General features: G+C 58.5%; 1 protein-coding gene across 1 annotated transcript in view; it reads left to right on the forward strand.

Moving 5' to 3' along the window:
• Positions 1 to 16,029, forward strand: part of SLCO4A1 (solute carrier organic anion transporter family member 4A1) — a 129,283-nt gene extending 113,254 nt beyond the window's left edge. The window contains exons 3-13 of the mRNA XM_063092104.1: positions 2,720 to 3,644; positions 4,702 to 4,792; positions 6,389 to 6,510; positions 6,694 to 6,805; positions 10,396 to 10,550; positions 10,894 to 11,089; positions 12,110 to 12,278; positions 12,380 to 12,552; positions 12,853 to 12,917; positions 13,305 to 13,453; positions 15,367 to 16,029. Of these exons, the coding sequence (XP_062948174.1) occupies positions 2,828 to 3,644; positions 4,702 to 4,792; positions 6,389 to 6,510; positions 6,694 to 6,805; positions 10,396 to 10,550; positions 10,894 to 11,089; positions 12,110 to 12,278; positions 12,380 to 12,552; positions 12,853 to 12,917; positions 13,305 to 13,453; positions 15,367 to 15,510 (2,193 nt within the window). The 5' untranslated portion in view covers positions 2,720 to 2,827 and the 3' untranslated portion in view covers positions 15,511 to 16,029. The remainder of the gene's footprint in view (positions 1 to 2,719; positions 3,645 to 4,701; positions 4,793 to 6,388; positions 6,511 to 6,693; positions 6,806 to 10,395; positions 10,551 to 10,893; positions 11,090 to 12,109; positions 12,279 to 12,379; positions 12,553 to 12,852; positions 12,918 to 13,304; positions 13,454 to 15,366) is intronic.
• The last annotated feature ends 1,016 nt before the right edge of the window (positions 16,030 to 17,045 follow it).

The raw sequence follows: 17,045 nt of genomic DNA on the forward strand, positions 1-17,045 counted from the left end.
GCCACTGGCTGGCTATGTGGTCTTGGGCAAATTACTGACCCCTCTGGGCCTCTTCCCTTACCTGTAAAAGAAGTAGGATGCTACCTAGTACAAAGTCAGCGCTCACTGTGCACCGGTGCTTTTGGGATCCCACTCAGACATCACCGCTCAGTGGGATTCTTCAAAGCTGGCTGTGTTCCCACTGGTGGCATTCACCCCCATGGCCCTAGGAAGGCAGGGTGGGAAGAGCCTGGGGTGGGGCAGGAATCAGCTAAGGGGGTGCAACCTTCCAATTTCGCAGAGGATTGGCATGGCGGCCACGTGTCTGCTGCCTGGCAGTGCTCAGTGAGATGGACATGCCCAGGAGGCTGAGTGTTGGTGGAGGACATGGCAGAAGGACCAGGAGCCCCCAGCCTTGGGCTTGGTGGGGTCTCTGTGCAGCCCTGGGGAGGGGAGCTACCGGATTGCTCCAAATGTAAACTGAGCACCGTCCAGGCCTAGGTGAGACCCCACTGTGGGCTCCAGGCTCCCTCCACCCTGGCTGGTCCCGTTTGTCTACAATCACAAGATAAAGGTGTCCCCTTTATTTAAAAGCAAACAACAAACAAAAGCCAGCAATTTGCTGTCCCCAAGTGCTGCAGTATCTGTCTGTCAGTAAAGGCCCATCCTGGATGCCACTTCTCCCAGAAGCACCCCCACACCGCCCTCCACTCCGCCCCTCAGGGAGGGTCCTTCCCGCCTCTTCCAGCTCCTGGTGGCTCCAGGTATCCCTTGGGTGGTGGCCACATCACTCCAATCTCCACCTCTGACTTCATGTGGCTTCTTCTCTGTGTCTTCTCATGTAAGGACACTTGTCACTGGATTTAGGGCCCATTCTGATCTAGATGATCTCATCTCAAATTGGTAATCACATCTGCGAAGACACTTTTTTCTCCATAAGGGCACACTCACAGGTTCTGCTGAGGGCTTTGGGGCACCATTCAACCCACCCCAGTCCCAGCACAGAGCCCAGCAGAGTAGACTCCACATGAGGTGCCTGGAGGACTCTCAGGGTGTCTCCCTCTGTCCCCATCCAGCGACTCGGTGCATGGTGGGGTGGGCTGGAAGCGAGGCTGTGGCCAGATACCTCTGGGCCTGTGGATATACTGCTGGGTGGCCAGCCCCAGGTGTGACACTGACAGGCAGTGCCCCCCACGCCTTTGACCACAGAACACCTTGTGTTTCTCAAGCCTCTTGGGGGTGTGGTGTCCCCTGGGATGAATCTGCTTCTGAAGACACTGGTACCCTTGTTGGATGTGAATACCAAGTGGCCCGAGATAGACATGTCACCTCCCCACTCCGCCCCCATCCCAAAAGGTGAAGAGGCATGAGGGTCCTCAGGCTGCTGTAACAGGGGACCACAGACTGGGGGCTCGGACAATGGAAATGTACCACCTCCCAGTTCTGGAGGCTGGAAGTCTGATCTAGGCTGTGCGGGAGTTGTTCCTGCCTCTCTGCTGGGCTTGTCGATGAGGTCTTCAAGTTTACGTGGCATCTCCCTGAGTGGACCTGGGCCCAAATCTCCCTTTTTTTGTAAGGATGCTGGTCAGAGTGGATGAAGGCCCTCCTGGAGACCAGAATTAACCTCTTTGAAGGCCGTGTCTCCAAAAACAGGTGCAATCTGAGGACTGGGGGCTAGGGCTGCAACGTATCTTCTCTTGGGGGAATGCAGCTCAGCCATGACAAGAAGTGCTAGGATGAGAAGTGTGTGGAGGTCTGAGAAAACATCTCCTACCATGGCAGCTGCATGACCATCAGCCACCTGATTTCTGGTGGGAAAACCGGCTACTACTTCAGGGTTCCTGGAGGCGGGGGGCATTTGCAGCATCTATTTACCTGCGAAATGTGCCTCCTTTTCTAAAAATAGGTGGGGAGGGTGAGGAGATGTGCCCCAGAGCCGCAATCGGCTGTGATCACTCGATCACTCAATAGGCAGGCCTCCTTGTGGCGGGCGGCTGGGATGGGTGGGCTGGAGAGGCAGCGGGCCAGGTGCATGTCCTGGTGACTGTCCACAGGGTGTCCGAGTGCAGCTCGCATCAGCATCTGCAGAAACCTGCACGGGCAGCGAGCATGGCTTTCGCAGAGCGAGGGGTTGATGGCCCCGGGGCCCTTTCCCATTCCCCCTACATCCTTCAAACTCTGGACCAAGATGTATTTCCTTTTCGTGACCCAAAACCGCCAGGGTATGAATTTAAGGCAGAATTGGTTGAGATTTGAGTTCGAAGTGGAGACTCCTCATTTGAGTTAGTCAGGGCATCGCAGCTGCATGTGGCAGAGCCAGGCGATGGGGGGAGTGCAGGTCTGGGTGACCCAGGGGTTGACATGGGGCTGCCTTGGTCCTGCTGCGTCTCAACTCTGCTCTCTGCTTTGTGGCCTCTTCAGGCGGGCTCTGCCCTCGCTGCAGCCCCTGAAGCCACACCCCTGAAGAAACAACCTCTCTGTCCAACAGTTCTAACAAAATTGCTGGAGTCGAGTCCCAATGACCAGGCCGGGGCATGCGCCCACCTGGCGGCTGAGCCGTGACCTGAGACATGATGCCTGAGTGTGGGTCTCACCAGATGCTGCCCTGGATTTGGGGAGGGGGCTGGTCAGGGAAGGTTGACGCCACCAGACTCGAGACCAGGCAGAAAAGTGTCCATGTCAAGATGTCGGCGTGTTCACCGATAGATGCAGGTTCACTATCCAGAAATTCTTCCTGCAGAATAAACCGGGCCATCTGCACACCCCTCGGTGAGTTCCGCTGCTGTCCCCACCTTTGTTCTCACTGCACTGCTGAAGCCACGAGGTCGTGACACCGCCAGACACAGCGATGCCCCTGCACTCAACGGGGGACAAACCCTTCGTTTCAATGCCGCCACTCACCTTCCCCAGCCCAACATCAACCATTGAAAATGGGTTTGTTCACACCCTGCCCGGCAGAAAGGAGTTCCCAGGCTCGCCCCTGAGCCCTGGTTCCCTGAGATCTGCCGCCCACAGCCCCCTGGACTCCTGCAGCCAGCCCCTGTGCCAGCCCCAGGCTGAGAAGTGCGACCCCCAGGCGGCCCACGAGGTGCGCTACGTCTCAGCAGGGCCACAGGGCTCGGAGTGCGGCTGGCGGGCCTTCGCACCCAGGTGCCTGCAGGTCTTCAACACGCCCAAGGGCTTCCTGTTCTTCCTGTGTGCGGCCTCGTTTCTGCAGGGCATGACGGTGAACGGCTTCATCAACACCGTCATCACCTCCATCGAGCGCCGTTTCGACCTGCACAGCTACCAGAGTGGGCTCATCGCCAGCTCCTACGACATCGCCGCCTGCCTCTGCCTCACTTTTGTCAGCTACTTCGGGGGCAGCGGGCACAAACCCCGCTGGCTGGGCTGGGGCGTGCTGGTCATGGGCGCCGGCTCGCTGGTGTTTGCGCTGCCTCACTTCACTGCCGGCCGCTACGAGGTGGAGGCCGACCAGGGGGTTGGGACGTGCCCAGCTAACCGGAGCATGGCGTGTGCAGACAGCAGCTCAGGCCTGTCCGGCTACCGGCTGGTCTTCATGCTGGGCCAGTTCCTGCATGGCGTCGGCGCCACGCCACTCTACACGCTGGGTGTCACCTACCTGGATGAGAACGTCAAGTCCAGCTACTCGCCTGTCTATATCGGTGAGTGGGGCTGGCAGGGAAGAGCGAGTGTGGGTGGCCAGGGGTGGAAGCATGAGTGAAAATGGCCAGTGCTGAGCCTACTTGGAGCCTGGCCCCGTCCCCAGCCTTTCTGTGCACCCCCTGTTCACCTGGCCCAGGTGCTCCTGCATGAGATCGCAGGTGTGTGGTGGCTTAACTGCACCAAAGGTGATGGAGGCAATGCTGCCTTTCTTATGAAGCCCCCACTAAGGGCTCAGGCCACCGTGCCCAGGAACCTCAGCAAAACCCCCACACACAGTCTCAGCCACCTTGTGGGGCTCTGGGGCCCGGGTCATGAGCACAGGGTGGTGCCTGGGTCAGCCGGCTACAGAGCCTCAGGCTTCTGCCAAGACCCTCACGTTTACCTGGAAAGGAGAGTTTTGTGTGCAGATAAGCAAGGAGGGACAGGGTCCTTGAGCCACCCACCACCTGCTTCTCCATGTCCCTCCTGTGTGGCTTGGCTCTCCTGGAAGGGCACCTTGAAAGGGTCACAGAAAGCAGCGGGTCGGCACTTCAGTGGCCTGGCTGGATTCTGGTTATGCCCTCAGCTTCCCAATGTCCACCTGGAATCGATCATCTCAATCACCTGACAGCTGTGTCCCAGGAACCAAAGGAGTTTGGGGGTCACATCACTCCAGCCAGAGGTCATACTGCCACACAGGCCCTTCCAAATCCTGATCTAAGGGACAGGAGTGAGGGGCCCTTTTCCCACCTGCGGGCCACTTGTTTCTCTTTGGAAGGTCTGGGGTGCTGCTTAGATGCCCACACCCTGCAAACTGGGTGTGAGGATCTTTGCTCTGTCTTGGGGGAAAGAGTCCAGGTGACATCCACAGTTGGCTTTGGGGGAAATTTTTAAACGTTGACACCCACCAGATGTCAGGCCCTGGGGAGGCTGCACAGGCGGACCCGGACTTCAAGGTGTCCACAGTTGGGGGGCAGACATGTGTATATGGGGGCTTCTCTTAGGAGGTAGGTCTGGCATGGTCCCACATGGCCCCCAGGGTGGCACGTGGGCCCCAACACCTCTGGTTCTCTGCAGCTGTCTTTTACACCGCGGCTATCCTGGGCCCTGCAGCTGGCTACCTGATTGGAGGCACCCTGCTGAACATCTTCACGGAAATGGGTCGACGGTAAGTGGCCTCGGGTGCACCCTGCCCGTCCCAGCAGCTGTGCCCACATAGGGATCGCCGAGTGCTTGTGCAGCAGCAGGGCCCCACGGCCCTGAGAGGTGGACCTCACTGAGCAGCTGTGGTGGGAGTTCTTGGCCCTACCGAGCAGGACAAAGTCCAGGGCTGGCCTTGGTTTTGGCTGACTCAGGAGTCCGTGGGTGGCTTTGGGATCCTGGCCTGGGGAGGGGGCCAGGCAGATGGATGGCAGCCCCAGGCCCAAGCACTTCTGAAGCCAGGCGAGCCCTGGCTACATTTCTCTAATGCCCTTGTGGAACTGATGGCAGCTTTTCCTGCTGCCCACGTGAGATTCTTTCATTTTTTTCTGTCTTTTTTTTATGATGCTTGTTTTTGTAAATTCAAGCAGGAAAGTGAGAAAGCAAGAGGGAGGGAGAGAGACACACAGGAGAAACAGGGCGAGACAGAGAGAGAGACACACACACAGAGAGACACAGGGAGAGACAGAAGCACAGAGACAGAAGGGAGAGAAGCACAGAGAAGAGAAGACAGGGAGTGCATCTTTGCTGACTGCTGACCGGGCAGGGCTCTGGGGGTGGCTCTGTCTCCTGCCCTTCACGTGGAGGGTCTGCTCCTGCTGGGTTCTCTTGACTGTCCGCTAAGGCGTGCTTTGGACACTGTTGCTCCTTGGGCCTGTTTTTGCAGATGGCACCTCTGCCATCTTACAAAATCCACCTCTGACCTGGGTTGGCAATCTGGGGCTAGGTGTGCACATCTGTGCCCACTTTGCTCACGCTCTGCGCCCCCTCTGGCTCCAGGATCTGGCCCTCTTTGTGCAAGGGGGGACGCAGAGTGAGGTCCCATCCTGGTGGCAGCTGTGGCGTTTCAGTGTCGGAATAAAGCGGGAGCTGCTGCAGCCGTCTGTTGCCTTGCTGGGTGTTGAGCTCCTGCATCCCTTCCGTCCCTCTCTGCCCTTTCTCTCCCTTCTCCCTGTGATGGTGTGTGCCCAGAGCCCAGAGCTTGGCTGGGTTTCCACCATTCTCAGTGGCCGAGCAACCCGACGGCTCTTCCTCTCTTAACCTCTCAATTTGGAAGAGAGCTTGTGAGCAGGTTGCAGTCACACCCCTTAATCGTTCCTCTGCAGGGAGCTCCCAGCCAGCTTGAGCTGAGCCCGCCATTCCCTGAGCCTCACGAGTCCCCAGGGATGTCACCCTCTGCACTATCACCCTCTGCACTGGTGTGGGAGGGACGCCTGACCCTGCTGTTACTTGGATAGCTTGTTCCTCCTAGACTCCCAACCCTGCTGTGGTCTTGGTCTGAGGACTGGGCTGCAGGCTGCCTCCCAGGTCTCTGAGTATGCAGGTCAGGGCATGGAGCCATCTGTCCAGGGGATGGCCAAGCCATAGTTGGGGTTTGCTTTAGTCTGCAAGGAGGGGGTGGAACCACTGGCCAGCAGTTCTGTGGACCTATGTTAACGGGTGTGCAGAGAGACCCAGAGTTCTGCTCAGAGGAGAAGCCAGATGGTCACCCAGGGTGTGTGTGTACCGTGGAGGATATGCTTGGGCCGAATGCTGACCCAGGTGCCGCTGCCTCCTCCGACAGGACGGAGCTGACCACCGAGAGCCCACTGTGGGTCGGTGCCTGGTGGATCGGCTTCCTGGGCGCCGGGGCGGCCGCCTTCCTCATCGCCATCCCCCTCCTCAGCTATCCTCGGCAGCTGCCAGGTGGGTGTTGTCTGCCCCGACCAGGTGGGCCCCTTCACCTCTCCCTCCCGCTGGTCCTATGGTGGCCTCCAGGACCTCTGACCATCACGCCAAGTGTACCCACACAGTTTCCTGCGCCCTCCATCCCTAAACCCAGGAGGGTGGGACGTCAGGACAGGGCTTCCACCGACTCTGTCCTCGCAGGCTCCCAGCGCTACGTGGTCATGAGAGCATCGGAAACGCACCAGTTGAAAGATGGTGGTCCAAAGGCGGCAAGCAGCCCGGACTTCGGGAAAACCATCAGAGACCTGCCTCTGTAAGGCCCCGGGGTGGGGTGTGGGTCACCTGCTGCGCGTCTCAGAACCCTTTGAGGGTTGCATGCTGGGTCTTGACCCTAAACTGGGGAGAGTCGGTACAACCCCTCCAGGGCCACGTGGTGAGTGTACAGCCCCGAAACCTCTTTCATGACTAGTCGACCCGAGACTTAGGTCGAAACATGGAGGAGAAGCAAATAGGCCCCTGGGCCAGGGACCCAGACCCCAAATGAAGGCTATGGCTGCCGTGGGTCCACCCCACAGAGGAACCTCAGCCGCAGCACCAGCTCCACACGTGCTGCTCTGGGACCACCCTCTCGGCACCATGTGGAGGCTCCTGGGGGCTTCCTGGGTGGCCAGTAGCAAATCTCTTCCACACTAGCGAGATCCCCTTTGGCCCACGTGTCCCAGTATCCCCAGGGAAGCTGCATTTGACCCTGAGACGCTTCCCCAAGAGTCGCCCCATCAAGCACTCTCAGCCCCACTCTGTCTTGTTTCCCTAAGCATCACAGATGGGGGAACTGTCCTCCCTCCCTCACTGGGGACCACAGAACAAGTGGAGACCACTCCTGCCCTCCTGCCCCTGCCCTGTGCCTGCCCAGCTGTCCTCCCTCCCCAGGCAGGGGTCCACGGGCTGGCAATCTCCACGCTCCCTCCTCCATGGTCTTTTCTGGCCTGGCATCGTCTCCATGCCCTGTCGGACACATGCAGGCCCTGGCTGCCTGGTCTTAGAGGGATGACATAGGGCCTGGTGTTCCTGGTTGCCAGCTCTCTCTTCATGGGATCACAGGTTTCAGGGGGCTGTCCCCAGGGCTGGGGGGAGGAGGCCATCAGGGTGGCACTGCCTGTGTCCTTGGCCCTGAGGCCTGTTGCACACGGGCTCACCTGTCCTGTACCAATTTCCCGTCTCTGAGTTGGGGCTGTGGGCAATGGGGGTGAGCCCCCGCCACCTGCCCTCAACATGGGGAGGGTGAAGGGGTGTCAGGGTCCTGGTGCCTCCTCAGAAAGCCCTGGGCTGTCCGCCACAAGAGGAGCATGGCTGGCACTGAGTGGGGAGGGAAGCCTCATTTAGGGCTTTGCTCCCCTGCTCACCATTTCCTGTTAGACCCTGGAGAAGAGCCAGGAGCTGCCAGCTGGGGAGGGTGACCCAGGCCACAGTGACCTGGGATTGCTGGAGCATCCGTGGAGGGCTGGCTCAGCCCCTTTCCCACACCCAGCAGCAGAGCCACCAAGAGTCAAGGGTCAAGTGCAGCCAGTTCTCCCAGCGCAGTGTGTCATGAACCTGGTCCCCAGCAGGGATTTGGGGACCCAGCGCCTCTCCCGATTCATCAAGCGATAAAGAGGTTTATGCCCAGGGTTAGTTCCCTAAGCCATTATCTGGTAATAAACAAATTCTGGAACATGTGCCATCTGTAAAAGTCCTGACTAATTCTCTAGGAAAATTCAGCACAAGAATTTTGGCTGAGCAATCTGCAGGCTGCGATTAAGAAATGAGGAAGTTTGCATAACACTGAGGAGAGTCACGCCACTTCCTGAGGCACCCCCAGAGCCTGCGCAGGTCTGGGCAGAGCCCCAGGAAGGAGCCACCTGAGGGCGTAGCCCCCCACCTGGATGGCTGGAAAATGGGCTGGGGAGGGGGTCTGTGCCCTGAGGCCCACCTAAGCCCCCAGCTCAGGTGGCATCCATTCTGGGATGGGATATCCGCTGCTTTCTGTCTTCTTTCCTTTTTTGAGATGTGGGACCCACAGCTGACAAGAGAGGCTTTTCGATCCTGAAGTCAGAAAGTAAATCTTGAAGGAACTGGGTTCCCCCATTGTAATCAGGGTGGGGAACAAGGAACGCTCGCTGTCACCTGCTCTGGAGTCAGCCTGAGCGTGAGGACAAGCACGCCAGGTCACGGCGTCCTTTCACAGAATCCAGTTTACCTTTGGCCTAGGTCCTCAAGATGAAGAGCATTTGAGTGTCGAGTTGCTCAGAGTCACTTTGACATGTACTGGGGCTTATCATGGCCGATCTCTAGACTTGGCAAGGATGGACGTGTCATTTCCTGCTGGAGAGCTGGTGGCTACGAAGGGGTTTGCCATGGCCAGCACTCTCGTATGAAGCGCTGGAGGCAGATGCTTCTGCTTCCGTTCATGAAATATTGCCCAGCTAGGAACCCAGGAGAGCGGTCTGCCGGCCACCGGGAGGAGGCGGAGGAGCGCCTCTTCACAGCCTGCTCCTGAGGGGGGTGGGACATGAGCCGCGCACTGTCGGAAAGTAAACCCATGCCCCGTCCACATCGCTTGTGAACAGAGATGAGGGGGAGATAACCGCACCTGCAGACACCTCCAGTCTTGGGTCGCACCGTGAAGCTGGGAGTGTGGCAGGAGGACTTGCCAGCCCAGGCGATCTGTGTCTCCCTGGCGAGGGCTGAGCCTCTAGTCCCAGATCCAGCCTAGAGGGTGTCACGCATGTGTTTTCCGTGCTAAGTTCTGCCTTCTTCACTGCACTGGGGGCGAGGGGCTTGTTTTGTTTTCTAATTGTCTTTTAGTGTCTCACGTGTTTAAATAGCAAAGGCAGGAGTTAGTGCCGCTCAGCCTCCGACCCCTATCAAGCACGTGGAGGCCCCCTTTACCCCTCCAGGAGCCTCTGCGCTCATCACACGTGCGGACTGAGGGGCCCGGGGACCTGTGCTGAGCTCCAGACACTGTCCTGCAGGGTCAGGGAAGTGGGTTGGGGCTGCCTCCCCAGTGGGCAGCTGCGGGCGTGCCTGTGGCCCCGTCTGTAGAGCTAGCCATGGCCTTCAAGCGAACGTGGCGTCCCAGGTACCAGGCGAAGTAGAGACGGAGGGTGGTCCTCCCACAGGAGCAGGCAGGGCTCCGTCCTCTCTCTTCTCAGGAGGAGGCTCCAGGCTGGATTTGCCAGGGAATTCGCAGGGTGGATCTGAGGGGCCAATGCCCAGATCCTGCCGGGGACCCTCACTCCCACCCCCAGTGGCCCCTGACCCCAAGTGCAAACCTAGAGAAGTTGGGGAACCAGTCAAGCCCATGTAGGGGCTCCTAGGAGGGGCCTCTCATTCCAAATCTGAGAGGCTTCCTGCCCCAGCCCCTTCTCCCAGGGCTGGTGGTTGAAAACTGGCTCTACTTCTTGGTGACCCTGTTCCCATTCAGTCCTGGGACTGGTGACTGCCACCTTGCTTAACAGCTCCCTTTTCCAACCCCTCTGCTGGTCGTCACAGAAGCCACGGGGAGGTGTGTCTTGGGTCACGTAGGGTCTCTTCCCACGCTGAAGCCAGAACTCTGGCCAAGGCGGTGACAAGACTCTTACACAACCAATTACAGCAGCTTTCAGGACATGTGGTCCCCAGGCTCAGAGCCAGGCCGTCAGTTCTCCAGCTGCCAAAGCCCAACTTTACATCCCCTCTTGACTTCTCTGGAGTAAATATAAGGTGCCCCTCACTCACCTGCACCCCACTCCATTCCCCTCTCAGAACTGGGGCCCTTTGTGCTCAGGGGATGGCCTCGGAACACAGTTTCCTCACTCTCTGTATCTGGCCCACTCTGACCTTCTGTCTCTTCTTTTTGGTCTCCATTCCCTCTCCCCTGTCCAGCTCCATCTGGCTCCTCCTGAAGAACCCCACGTTCATCCTGCTGTGCCTGGCCGGGGCCACCGAGGCCACCCTCATCACCAGCATGTCCACATTTGGCCCCAAGTTCCTCGAGTCCCAGTTCAGCCTGAGTGCCTCAGAAGCTGCGACCTTATTTGGTGAGGAAACTCTCTGAATCTCAGAGGTCCTCTGCTTTTTCATTAGTTCTCGAATGAGGGAGGGGTCTTTGAGACTATCTTCTAGAAAGGTTCGGACAGGGCACTCATGGTGGGTGAGAGGTCGCTGGGTAGGTGGGGGTGAGAGTGAGCCTTGGGGCTGTGCACAGGGTCGTGCAGCTGCACTGCGGTGCCAGGCTCCAGGCTCTCCTCCTCCTCCCGGTCCTGCCCCACCCACCCCTGCACCCCTCAGCCTCTGGGGCATCCTCCCTGCTGGCCCCTGGTCCCCGTGCCTCAGTTTCCCCACCTTTGGAGATGATAAGACCCGGCCCCTCGCTCTTCCCAGGGTACCTGGTGGTACCGGCAGGCGGCGGTGGCACGTTCCTGGGTGGCTTCTTTGTGAACAAACTGAAGCTCCGCAGTCCCGGCATCATCAGGTTCTGCCTGCTGTGCGCCCTCATCAGCCTGCTGGCCTTCTTTGTCTTCGTCACACACTGCCCCAGCGTGCCCATGGCGGGTGTGACGGCCAGCTACAGCGGGAGGTAAGGGCCCAGCAGAAGGGAGAGCCCACACACTTGCCCCAGCATCAGCCGTCCCTGGGGATGGGCAGGAGTCTGGTGCTTGGGTGAGGTCACTTTCTGGAAAGGGTTATAACAGCAAAGATGATGCTCCCTAGCAGGAGGGGCGATGCGCCAATGAATGCTCAAGTGAACCGGCACCGTGTCAGGCTTCACGAAGCTTCACACCCAGCTCTGCTCCCGGGGACAGCCACACCCCCCCTGGGCCTCAGTCTTCTCCTCTGTAAAATGGGACAGTGGTAGCTACAGCTTGCAGGTCCTTGAGGCCGGTCTCTGCATGTCCATCGGGAAGGTGGCCCAGGGTCGGCTCCCGCGTGTGGCTATGTGGTGGGAATGTGATGGGGACACCCCATCCGGTGGCAACTTGGGAATCTCCAAAATACGCGACTGGAGCCCACACCTTGGCTCTGCTGTGCCCTCCTGAGCACGTCAGGCAGATGCCCCAGGTGAGCAGGGAAGGGCGAAGAGGCCACATGGCACCGCCTGAAACCACAGGCCTGGGAAGCAACTGTGTATTGTTGGGAGAGGCTAAGTCACGGTCATCCTCACAGCAGAGGACGCTGCCCGTTAAATGAGGGAGGAAGCCTGTCCCCAGGCCACCTCTGAGGTGTGTTGCTCAGCACCAAAGGCAGGGAGATGGTCATGCAGCGTGCTGGACCCACGTGACAGGGAAGTGCCCATGGCCACCCATCCCAGCAGTCTTTTCCACACTCCGGCAGTGTCCGCATTTTCAGCCCCATGAATGCTCTGCCCACCCCCAAAAGCAAACAGACCGAACAAACGAATGAGGGCAAGCATTGCCCGCGAGGTGGGTCCACGAGGCGGGCATGCACACACGGCCCTGTCATCAGAAGGCGACGCACACTACACTCTGGGCAAATGCGTGGACCCAAAAGGCAGGCTGCATGGGCACAAGGTCGTCCTGCGCCGGCTGCAAGCCCCCCTGGCTCTCGCCCCTGCCACCGCCCTCCCCTCCCCCTGCAGCCTCCTGCCCCAGCCTGAGGGCCTAGACCTCACGGCCGCCTGCAACGCAGCCTGTGGCTGCCAGCTGGAGCACTACAACCCCGTGTGCGGCTCTGACGGCGTCCTGTACTTCTCGCCCTGCCACGCAGGGTGCCCTGCGATGGCCGAGACTAGCCCAGGTGGCCGGAAGGTGAGTGTGGCTGCTGCCTGCAGCCCCCAGCCCTGCCTGCACCCTGGGGAGGGGCCTCTGTGTCTCCCTCCAGTAACCAGCGCTGTTGTTGGGCTCCCCAGGTCTACCGAAACTGTAGCTGCGTCCCTCAGAACTTTTCCTCTGGTTTTGGCTACGCTACTGCAGGGAAATGTACCTCAGCTTGTCAGAGAAAGCCCCTCCTTCTGGTTTTCGTGTTCGTTGTTATTTTCTTTACATTCCTCAGCAGCATTCCTGCACTCACAGCAACTTTACGGTAAGCCAGGGGACCCGGGTGTTGCTTTTGTCCTGAACCTTCTCTTGCAGCACTGGAAGGTGGAGCTCTGCAGATCCCACAATGCAGTATGCTCCAGGGTACACTCTGGGCCCCTGCAAAGCGGGCCTGTCTGTCGCTGTGGTAGGAAAGAGCTGTCTCTGACTTCTGATGAGGTGCTTGCCACTTGGGGAGATGGTGATGTGACCTGAGGCTTGGCCAGGATTCAGCTGCTGGCATGGGGGTATGACGTGGCACACAGCCACACTTCTGTGGGCACTGACCTGTGGTTTTCCATTGCAGTTGTGTCTGCGACCAGCAGAGATCCTTTGCCCTGGGAATCCAGTGGATCGTAGTTAGAACACTAGGTAATGTGCGGTGTGTTCACTGTGCGAGAGCACCCGGCAGGGGTCTACTCACTGCGCCAGTGTGCATCTCCGCAGGAGCTATGCCCACCCGGGGAGAGCACTGTTCCCTAACTGTCCCCTAGAGGGACCCATCGTCATTTACTTGCCCAAGGAGTTTTTTTTTCCCCTCATTAACACGAAGGCTGCATAGGAGTCAGAGATGGGGGACTCCCAGCCTGATGCTGAATCCCTAGAAAAAGAACATTTAAGTCCCCTCTGTGAGCCTCTGAGAACATCAATGGCCGATGTCACCCTTCCAAGACCCCACGCATTCCAGGTCTCCTGACTGCCCACCCCCCCCTGCCCACCTCTGGGTATGTCAGGTGCTGAGCAAGTGTCTCTCTGCAGGGGGCATCCCCGGGCCCATCGCCTTTGGCTGGGTGATTGACAAGGCGTGCCTGCTGTGGCAGAACCAGTGCGGCCACCAGGGTTCCTGCTTTGTGTACCAGAACGCGGCCATGAGCCGGTACATGCTCATCGCGGGGCTCGTGTACAAGGTGAGCTGTGCCCAAGGGAGGGAGCCTGGGGTCTCTCCAGAGAGCAGGGGGGATTTCCTCCTCAGCTAGCTCAGGGCAGGACACTCCATGGGATCTCCCAACAGCTCCAACCCCAGCTGAATACCTGCAGCTCTGTTTCTAGAAGGGGACATCCCTTCCACATGCCTCACAAGCTAGTGCCGGGACTCTGAAGATGTGCCGGCATCAGCGGGAGCTGTGGGAGAGCCTTTCTGGGTTCACACTCCAAACCCCCAGCAGCACCCAGCTTGCAGCCCCAAGCCTTAGAAGCAGCTCCTGTCCCACTGCCTGCCAGGGGCTGCCGACCACAGCATGGACGGTGCCAGGTGGATCTGGTTAGTGAAGGGCTTTGGAGGGATGACAAGCGGCTTCTCCTGGCAGCCTGGCAGGCCGGTACAGTGCTGGGCCTTGGCCTGCTCGCTGGATCCATGTGCGACATGACCCTCCACTCTCAACGTGCCTTGAACTCCACCCGTTTCTCAGCCTGTCCTCTCTTTTCAAGCTAAGAGAAACTTCCTGTTGTAACTCTGGGCTCATGCTAGCTTGAATGTCCCCCCACTAGGGATAGAGCAAAAATCCTTCAAAATAAAATGAAATCCCAGGGCCAGGAGCTCAGAGGATCGTGATCCTCTTTCTGGGGTGGCAGACACAGGGGCATTCAGCTCACAGGAGCCCCGGCCTCACGTGCTTTCCATGCAGGAGGCTTGGAGAAAGAGAAGGGCTTGAAGCCAGGAAGGAGACCCGTGTTTATCTCCCCTCGGATTAGCACAAAAATAGCCACGTCTGAGAAGGGATTTGTGTGGCTCCGGAGAAGAGCTGTTGGTCAATTTGCAGAGACGCACTCTTCCCAGGGACCTGTCCCTTGCCTTTCCTTTCCTGTATGTTGGATGCTGAGCAGCAGGCTGGTGCCCACGTCTGCCCAGACCACACCCCAGGAGCTCCGCACAGCCGGCACGAAGTGTGCAGAGGGTTGGGGTCGGCTCCAGAAGCAAGGTGTTGATTTTAGAAGGGGGGTAGACAGGCCCGCCCCTGAAAGTCCCCATTCGATCAGATCGCGGCCCAACCAAGTTGAAATAGCCTTGCTCTTGTGAGCGTGGGAGGCAGTGCTGCAGGAAGCACATGGGAGTTTCTGCCCAAGCCCGGTGTTCACGCCTCAGTTGTGTGCACAGCTCGCTGCGTGTGTGAGGGGCCAGCACATGTGCTCAGTCTGTGCTGTCACCAGGGCCTGCGCATGAGCCTGCCGTGTCCCCGCATGCCCCTGGAGGGTTGGTGATGCTCCCTGTTGCGGGGAAGGAACTGACCACCTCGCGTTAGGTGTCTGTGGCTGCCGTAATGAGGAATTGAGGTGTGGGCAGGTCAGTCCCTTCTAGGAACTCTGAGGTAGGATCTGCTCCAGCCTGTCCCATGTTGGAAGCGGCTCCGGCAGTCTTTGCTGTGTGGACACATTGCTCTGGTCTCTACCTTCGTCTTCACACAGTCTTCCTTCCATGTCTGTCTCAGATCTCCCCCCCCCCTTCTCTCATAAGGACACCTGTCATTGATGTAGGGCCCACTTTAAATCCAGGATGACCTCGTCTCAGGACCCATAACTGAGTTGCACCTACAAACACCCTATTTCCAAATAAGGTCCCGTCCACAGGCACCCAGGGTTAGGACTCAGACATATCTTTTGGGGGGGACACTGTTCAACACATGACAAGCCCTGCCACCTTATCCTGTGCCTCAGTTTTTAGTCAAATGTTTTTCGTTTCCTCGTTAACAATATTGGTACCCACTCTAGGAGCTGGTTATGTGGGAAAGACGTGTCTTCGCCCCGGGTGGGCCAGGTTCAAGGGGCGGGAGAGGCCTTGGAGCAGGTGGCTCGGGGGTTCCAGTGGCTCCTCCTCTGTCCCCAGGTGCTGGGCTTCCTCTTCTTTGCCATTGCCTGCTTCCAGTACAAGCCCCCGTCGGGGTCTTCGGACGGCTCGGAAGATTCTCTGCCCAGCCAGTCCTCAGCCTCCAACAACCTCACGGACCTCCAGCTCCAGAGGGACGTCTGACCCCTTCCCCACCCCCGGGGACACAGCAGCCACTTAGCATCCCCTGAGAGCAAGAGCCACCTGCCCTCCAGACTCATCTAACTTCTTGGAAGGGCCGAACACCCGGGAAAATCCCACATTGGGTTCTGGGGCCTGCAGGGCTGTCCCAAGGTTGAGGTGGAGCCGATGGGCCTCAGGGGACAGAGCCTGAAAAACATGAGAGAAACCATGAGGCTCCTGGAATGGGTGCACGTCCTCCCGGCCCAGGGTCCACACGTCTGTGGGTGCCTGCCCGGCGCTGCCATCTGCGTTGCTGTGACAAAGCGTGAAGCCCAGTGAGATGGCTGTGCCCCAGGGGACGCCATCCTGTGGAACCTCCTACTTGACACAGAGTTTAAAGTCTGCCGTCAGCTCTGCCCTCGGAGCTGCACAGCCTCAGCAGTGGGTATAACTTACATAGCTATATATTTATGGACGTATATTTTGCATAAAAATGTATTTATAGAATTTATTTTATACCTGAGAGCGTGGTGTGCGTACAGGCAGAATTGAGCAGGCACTGGGAGAGTGCCGGGACTGCCAACCCCAGGGAATGTTTGTCTCTGTGTGTCCTCAGTTGAAATTGTGCATATGTGAATATATTTCAGTATTTAAATCACACGTCCCTGTACAGTGGATTTTATTTCCATGAAGTTGCACAGCATGGTGGTTTTACCCACCCTCCGTGTGGGTTTTTGTGAGTGTGTGCCCTGAAGGCAGAGCTGGACTCAGCCCACGGCCCCCCATTTTTATCCAAGAGGGGCCATGCCTGTGTGCTTGCACATGTGTGCTGAGTGCATGTGTACATATGTGTGTGTGCACACATGTGTGCAAGCATGTATGTGTGTATGTGTGCGTGTGAGAAATGGGACAAAAGGGAGCCCAGCACAGGCTCCCTTGTTTGCAGGAGCTCTTGGGTGGGCTGAGTCTTGTTCCAAGAGGGGCCCATGTGGGCCCAAGACCTGTCTCATTGCTTTGGGGGCTGGGGGTGTGAAGCAAGGGACCCTGTCTATCACAGGAGCCCCGTGGGAGTGAGGGAAGACAGGCCTTGGTCCTGGTTGTGGCTGCGTGTCCCTAAGGTGAACTTCCAAAGTCAGACGAAGGCCGAGAGTCTAGGCTCCAGGTAATAGTGTTTGAAGTGCCCGCGGCCTCTGCACGGCAGCGATGGAGATAGGCCTGGGTGTCAGATGGGTGGTCACGCCTCACACCATACAGGATTGAGAAAAAAACAGAGCGACGACTGAGTGGGGACCAGCCTGGTCCAGGACTGGCATCCAAAATGCCACCTGCTTCCGATGTTTGTACCCAGGGCTGGCTTTGGCACCACCAGTGACAGGAGCAGGGGTTGAGATTTGCAGGGTGGGTTTCTGCTGTTCTGTGAAGTGCCTTGCCACTCCCACCCTACCCTGGCTTTGGCCTGTGGGTGGGGGCTGGGCAGGTGTGTGACCCCAGGTCAGGCCTGTCTCTGGGAGACACCAGGAACAACAGGAGGGCCAAGAGCCGGGCGCAAGCCCCCG

This window comes from Cynocephalus volans, chromosome 1, assembly GCF_027409185.1.
Source record: "Cynocephalus volans isolate mCynVol1 chromosome 1, mCynVol1.pri, whole genome shotgun sequence".
Lineage (NCBI taxonomy): Eukaryota > Metazoa > Chordata > Mammalia > Dermoptera > Cynocephalidae > Cynocephalus > Cynocephalus volans.